The sequence below is a fragment of the Phaenicophaeus curvirostris genome, chromosome 27 (genome assembly GCF_032191515.1).
Source record: "Phaenicophaeus curvirostris isolate KB17595 chromosome 27, BPBGC_Pcur_1.0, whole genome shotgun sequence".
In the NCBI taxonomy this organism is placed as follows: domain Eukaryota; kingdom Metazoa; phylum Chordata; class Aves; order Cuculiformes; family Cuculidae; genus Phaenicophaeus; species Phaenicophaeus curvirostris.
In genome coordinates, this window is record NC_091418.1 from 4,319,583 (window position 1) to 4,326,341 (window position 6,759).

Here is a 6,759-nt window from a genome sequence, read left to right on the forward strand (position 1 = left end):
GTCCCAGTGGGGCTCTAGAGGGTTCTTGTGGGTCCTGGAGTGTCCTAGAAGGCCCTGAAGAGGTCCCAGGGGGCTCTAGAAGGTTCCTCAGCATCCTGGGAGTGTCCTAGAAGGCCCTAAAGGGTTCCCAGGGGATCTAGAGGTATCCTGGGGGTCCTAGAAGTGTCTGAGGAGACCCTAAAGGGGTCCCAGGGGACTCTATGGGGTTCATGGGGGGGATAGAAGGGTCCTAGAAGGCCCTAAAGGGGTCCCAGGGAGCTCTGGAGGGTTCTTGAGGGTCCTAGAAGTGTCCTTGAAGGCCCTAAAGGGGTCCCAAGGGGCTCTAGAATGTTCATGGCAGTCCTAGATGGGTCCTAGAAAGCCCTAAAGGGGGCCCTTGAGGGTTCTTCGGGGTGCAAGAAGAGTCCAACGAGACCCAATAGGGTTCCCAGGGGGCTCTAAAGAGTTCCTCAGGGTTCTAGAAGAGTCTAACAAGACCCTAAATGGGCCCCTGGTGTCTCTAGAGGGTTGCTGGGGTGCTAGAGGGGTCCTAGAAGATGCTATAGCAGTCCCAGGCAGGTCTAGAAGATTCCTGGGGGTCCTAGAATGTTCATAGATGGCCCTAAAGGGGTCCCGGGGGGCTCTAGAGGGTTCTTGCGGGTCCTGGAGTGTCCTAGAAGGCCCTAAAGAGATCCCAGGGGTCTCTAGAAGGTTCCTCAGCATCCTGGAAGTGTCCTAGAAGGCCCTAAATGGTTCCCAGGGGATCTAGAGGTATCCTGGGGGTCCTAGAAGTGTCCGAGGAGACCCTAAAGGGGTCCCAGGGGGCTCTAGAGGGTTCCTGGGGGTCCTAGAAGGGTCCTAGAAGGCCCTACAGGGGCCCCTGGGGTCTCTAGATGGTTCCTCGGGGTGCTAGAAAGGGTCTTAGAAGGCTCTACATGGGTACCAGAAGGCTCTAGATGGTTCCTCAGCTTCCTAGAAGGGTCCTTGAAGGCCCTAAAGGGGTCCCAGGGAGCTCTGGAGGGTTCCTGAGGGTCCTAGAGGTGTCCTTGAAGGCCCTAAAGGGGTCCCAGGGGGCTCTAGAGGGTTCCTCGGGGTCCTAGACGTGTCCGAGGAGATCCTAAAGGGGTCCCAAGGGGCTCTAGAATGTTCCTGGCAGTCCTAGATGGGTCCTAGAAAGCCCTAAAGGGGGCCCTTGAGGGTTCTTTGGGGTGCTAGAAGAGTCTAACAAGACCCAAAAGGGCTCCCAGGGGGCTCTAGAGTGTTCCTGGGGGTCCTAGAGGACTCCTAGAAGGACCTAAATGGGTCCCAGGGGGATCTAGGGGGTTGCTGGGGGTGCTAGAATCACAGAATCACCAGGTTGGAAAAGACCCATTGGATCATCGAGTCCAACCATTCCCATCAATCACTAACCCATGTCCCTCAGCACCTCGTCCACCCATCCCTTAAACCCCTCCAGGGAAGGGGACTCAACCCCCTCCCTGGGCAGCCTCTGACAGGGACCAGTGACCCTTTCCATGAAATATTTTTTCCTAATGTCCAGCCTGAACCTCCCCTGGTGGAGCTTGAGGCCATTCCCTCTCGTCCTGTCCCCTGTCCCTTGGGAGAAGAGCCCAGCTCCCTCCTCTCCACAACCTCCTCTCAGGTAGGGTCTGGAGAACAAGGATTGCGAGGAGCGGCTGAGAGAGCTGGGGGTGTTTAGCCTGGAGAAGAGGAGGCTGAGGGGAGACCTCATTGCTCTCTGCAACTCCCTGAGAGGAGGTTGTGGAGAGCAGGGAATCGGCTGATGTGGTGGCCAAGCCACTGTACATGAAATTAGAAACATTCTGGCACTGCGGGGAAGCCCTTTGGTTACCTTGGGAGTCTCAGCGTTACCCTGGCAGGGTAACATCGTGCCCAGTTTTAAAAAGGGTGGAAAGGACCCTGGGAACTGTGACCTGCCAGCCTCACCCCGTTCCTGGGAAGATGATGGAGCAGATCCTCCTGGGAGCTTTGCTAAAGCACACGGAGGACAGAGAGGTGACCTGAGATGGCCAGCACGGCTTCACCAAGCCAAGTCCTGCCTGACCAACCTAGTGGCTTTCTAGGATGGGGGGATCTCCTCTGTGGACAGGGGAAAAGGAATGGATGTTCTCCATCTGGCTTTCTTCAAAGCCTTTGATGTGGTTACCCGCAACATCCTGCTCTCTGAATTGGAGAGAGATGGATTGGACGGGTGGTGGAGGAGGAATTGGCTGCATGGTCACCTTTAGAGGGTAGCGGTTAATGGCTCTCAGTGTCCAAACTGAGATTGGTGACCAGTGGTTACCTTCTATTATCGTCGACAGTGAGATCGAGCGCACCACAGCAGGTTTGCAGATGATGCAAATGGAGATCCCTGATCCCTGAGGGATGGGACAGAATCCAGAGGGACCTGGACAAGCTGGGGAAGTGGAGCTGCGAACCTTCTTGAACCTTGTGAAGTCGAACAAGGCCAAGCGCAAGGGCCTGGATGTGGGTTGCAGCATCCCCTGGTGTCGGTACAGGCTGGGGGATGAAGGGATGGAGAGCAGCCCCGCCAAGAAGCCCTGAGGGCACAGGGAGAATCAAAGAATCATGGAAGGGGAAAAGACCCACCAGATCATCGAGTCCAACCGTTCCCATCAATCACTAACCCATGTCCCTCAGCACCTCGTCCACCAGTCCCTCAAACCCCTCCAGGGAAGGGGACTCAACCCCCTCCCTGGGCAGCCTCGGACAGGGACCAATCACCCTTTCCATGAAAAATTTCTTTCTGATATCTAGTCTGACCCTCCCCTGGTGGAGCTTGAGGCCATTCCCTCTCATCCTGTCCCCTGTCCCTTGGGAGAAGAGCCCAGCTCCCTCCTCTCCACAACCTCCTCTCAGGGAATTGCAGAGAGCAATGAGGTCTCCCCTCAGCCTCCTCTTCTCCAGGCTAAACACCCCCAGCTCTCTCAGCCGCTCCTCGCAATCCTTGTTCCCCAGCCCCCTCCCCACCTTCGTTGCTCTTCTCTGGACTCGCTCCAGAGCCTCAACATCCTTCTTGTGGGGAGGGGCCAGCACTGACCCCAGGATTCGAGGAGCGGTCTCCCCAGGGCCGAGGCCAGAGGGAGAAGAACCTCCCTGGCCCTGCTGGCCACGCCGGGTCTGATCCAAGCCAAGATGCCCTTGGCCTTCTTGGCCCCCTGGGCCCCTGCTGGCTCCTGTTCAACCAACACCCCCAGGTCCTTCTCCTCCAGGCACTTTCCAGCCAGACTTCTCCTAGTCTGGAGCTGCTCAGGGTTGTTGTGCCCCAAGGGCAGGACCCGGCATTTGGCCTTGTTAAACCTCATCCCGTTGGTCTCAGCCCATGGATCCAGCCTGTTCAGATCCCTTTGGAGCCTCCCAACCCTCCAGCAGATCCAGCTTCCCCCCAGCTCAGTGTCATCCGCAAACTTGCTGAGGGTGCACTCGCTGCCTCCATCCAGGTCACTGATAAAGACGCCGAGCCTGCAGGCTCTGGCTTTCACCGCAGGGGTGAGGCAGCGGGCCCGGCCCTGCCTTCAGGGCCCGCAGGAGCCTACGCTCTGCCAGGCACCAGCAAACTGGAAGCCCTGGGATCATCCTCGAGCTGGAGCCCTCGGAACATTGCCCTCCCCAGCCCAGATTGAGACAGGAACCCCGAGAGAGCACCCCCAAAACTGGGAGCACCCCCAAAACACGTGGATCCTCACAGAGCCGGACTCCCAAATACTGGGACCTCTACGATCCCCATTCCCAGCACATTCCAGCCCTCGGTGGCACCTGGTGCCCCTCACGCCGCACCCAAAAGTTGGGGCGTCCCCACTCCCTGCCCCACAGCTGCAGCTGGAAAAGGGGATCCTTTCTCCCTTCACAGCACTGAAAACCCCAGGGATCAGCTATTCCAGGACCAGCCGCCTGCACCCGTTCACTCTGAACCCTACTGAGGGCTCCTCCCCCCGCGACCAGCCCCCCACACCACCCACCCCGGCAAGGGGGAGAGAAGGGGGGGGCTGCTGTGGTTTAACTCGTTTTATTTAGACTTGTAAAGGTAACTGCGGCCCAGCTGGACCATGCAAAGGGGGCCGAGACCCAGTAGAAACGCAGCAGTAAGTCAGGAGCGGGCTGGGATGGGGGGAGCCGCAGCCGGGCGCGGCGCCCAGGCTGCCGAAGGAATGGTCAGTCGTCCAGAGGAGGGTTTTACGAGAGCTGCCCGCAGTCAGTGATGGTGATCTTCTTGCTCGTTTTGCCATCTTTGGAACCGCAGCGTTCCATGGCCTCCACCACGTTCATCCCCTCCTTGACGCAGCCAAAGACGACGTGCTTGCCATCCAACCTGCGGGAGAAGCTCTGGTCATGGCTGGCACCCGCCAACCCCACCAAGGGACCTCGGTAGCAGGCCTAGAACGTCCCCTCCCTGGCAGCGCGGGGCCTGGAAACCCCCAAACCCACCTGCCTGCACCCCCAAGCCCAGCTGCCTGCACCCCCACGCTCACCACTCGGTCTTGGCAGTGCAGATGAAGAACTGGGAGCCGTTCGTGTTGGGGCCAGCGTTGGCCATGGACAAGATGCCAGGGCCCGTGTGCTTCAGGATGAAGTTCTCATCGGGGAACTTCTCCCCATAGATGGATTTGCCACCGGTGCCATTGTGGCGCGTGAAGTCGCCACCCTGGAAAAAAAAAAAAAAAAGGAGCATTTTGGATCATGGGAGGAGATGTTGAACCAGGCGAAGCTGCGGGCAGGAGACAGACCCACCCTCCCACCCCAAATCTGCAAGCACCCAACTCCAAACCCCATGCAGGTGCTGGGTTTTCCCACGTCCTCGCTGCAGCAGGAGCGCTACGCACCTGGCACATGAACCCAGGAATGATTCTGTGGAAGCAGGACCCCTTGTAGCCGAATCCCTTCTCGCCAGTGCTCAGAGCACGGAAGTTTTCTGCAGAGAGGAAAAAAAAAAAAAAAAAAAAAATCGCCGTGAGCAGTCGGGTTCTGCGCAGAATAAGGGAACAGCACCAGGCTTTGGCGCAGCCGCAGCATGGCCGGCACCGTTACCAACCTGCTGTCTTGGGGACCTTGTCTGCGAAGAGCTGCAAAAAGACGAAAGGCGTCAGCTCATCTGGATCGGGGGGAGCCCCAGTTTCCCCCCAGCTCGGCCCTTAGGGGGGTTAAGAACCCCAGTTTCCCCCAGCTCGTCCCTTAGGGGGGTTAAGAACCCCGCTTTCCCCGCCTCCTCATCCCCTGAAGGGCATTAAAAACCCCAGTTCCCCCCCCAACCCCACCCTCGCCTCCCAGGAGGGTGGGGAGCCCCGTTTCCCCCTCCTCCTTGTCCCTTGGGGGGGGGTTGGGAACCCCAGATCCCCCTCTTCTTGTCTCTGGGGAGGGCTTGGAAACCCAAATCCGCCCAGCCCCCCCCCCGCTCCTCGTCCCCTGAGGGGGTTAAGCACCCCAGTTTCTCTCCTTCTTGTCCCCTGAGGGCGTTAAGAACCCCGGTTTCCCCCCTCCTCGCCCCCTGGGGGTGCTGAGAACCCCGATTCCCCCCTCCTCGTCCTCTGAGAGGGCTGAAGAACCCCGATTCCCTCCTTTCTCGTCCTCTGAGGGGGCTGGGAACCCCGATTCCCTCCCTCCTCGTCCTCTGGGGGGCTGGGAACCCCGATTCCCTCCCTCCTCGCCCTCCGGCGGGGCTCAAGAACCCCAGCTCCCCCCTCCTCGTCCCTTGGGGGGGTCGGGAACCCCGGTTACCCCCCTCGAGGGGGGGGCCGGGAGCGCGGCTTTCCCCCGGGGCGTGCAGGGACGGGGCGCTAAGCGTCTCGCCATCCAGGCAATGCGGTCCCCGCGGGGCAGCTCGGGCGCGGGGCCAGGCCCGGCGGCGGCCGCTCCTTCCAGAGAGAAAGAGAAAGGGAGAGGGGGGGCTCCGGCAGCCCCGGGAATGAGGGGGTTGGGGGGGGGGACCAGGCACAAAATGGCGGCCGCGCTCCCGCTCCCACCCGGAGCCGCCCCCGCCAAGGCGGGAAAAGTGGGGGGGGGGGGGGAAGGGAAACGCGGGGGGGGACCAGGCGCCCCCCTCCCCCAACCCCTCGCTGCCCCCGCCCCGAGCGCGGCCACGTGGAGGCGCCCCCCCCGCCCCCCAAAAGGCGCCCCCCGCGCCCCCACCTCGAAGGTGACGCGGCCCAGGGGCTCGCCGTTAGCGGAGATGTCGAAGAAAGTGATGGGGTTGGCCATGGCGGGGAAGAAGAGGAGGAGAAGGAGGAGGAGGAGGCGGCGGCAGCGGCGACGTGCTCCGAGCGGCGGGCGCGGCGCAGCAGAAGGAAACAGGCAGCGCGCCGCGGTTTATATAAGGGAGGGGGAGGGGAGGTCCCGCCCCCCGCGCGCGGCGCCCGCCAATGGGAGCGCGCAGACGGGCGGAGTGGCGGGGCGGGCGGCCAATCAGAGGGCGCCGCCACCTCTGGAATGGGAAAAGGCGCGGGGGGGGGGAGGGGGGGAGCGCGCGCGCGGCGGGGCTGGGCGCGGCGCGCATGCGCAGTGAGGGCGGCGCGGGGGAGGGGGTGGGGGGGGCGCTACCGGCCCCGAGCGGCGGAGGGACCCGGTGGTTTTTTTTTTTTTGGGGGGGGAGGGAAGGTGGCTTCGCCCCTCGGTCCCAGGAGCCCCCCCAGAGCCCGGGGGTGCGGGATGGTTGGAGGGAGAGAGGGAGGGGCCGCCCTGGCAGTCCCCGCAGATGTGGCGGAGCCTGGGATGGGGGGAAAATGAGGGGTACGGGGGAGCCCCCCCCGCCCCCCCAATCCAGGA

The 6,759-nt window shown here is 61.7% G+C and overlaps 1 protein-coding gene across 1 annotated transcript; it reads right to left on the reverse strand.

The window, feature by feature from the left end:
* Nucleotides 1-3,993: 3,993 nt before the first annotated feature.
* On the reverse strand, nucleotides 3,994-6,277 carry PPIA (peptidylprolyl isomerase A). Its single transcript, XM_069877656.1, has 5 exons — nucleotides 6,127-6,277; nucleotides 5,033-5,063; nucleotides 4,824-4,912; nucleotides 4,473-4,645; nucleotides 3,994-4,312 (listed from the first exon to the last, which is right to left on the reverse strand). Exons 1-5 carry the CDS (start codon nucleotides 6,193-6,195, stop codon nucleotides 4,177-4,179), a joined length of 498 nt encoding a protein of 165 aa, XP_069733757.1. The 5' UTR covers nucleotides 6,196-6,277; the 3' UTR covers nucleotides 3,994-4,176.
* Nucleotides 6,278-6,759: the final 482 nt, after the last annotated feature.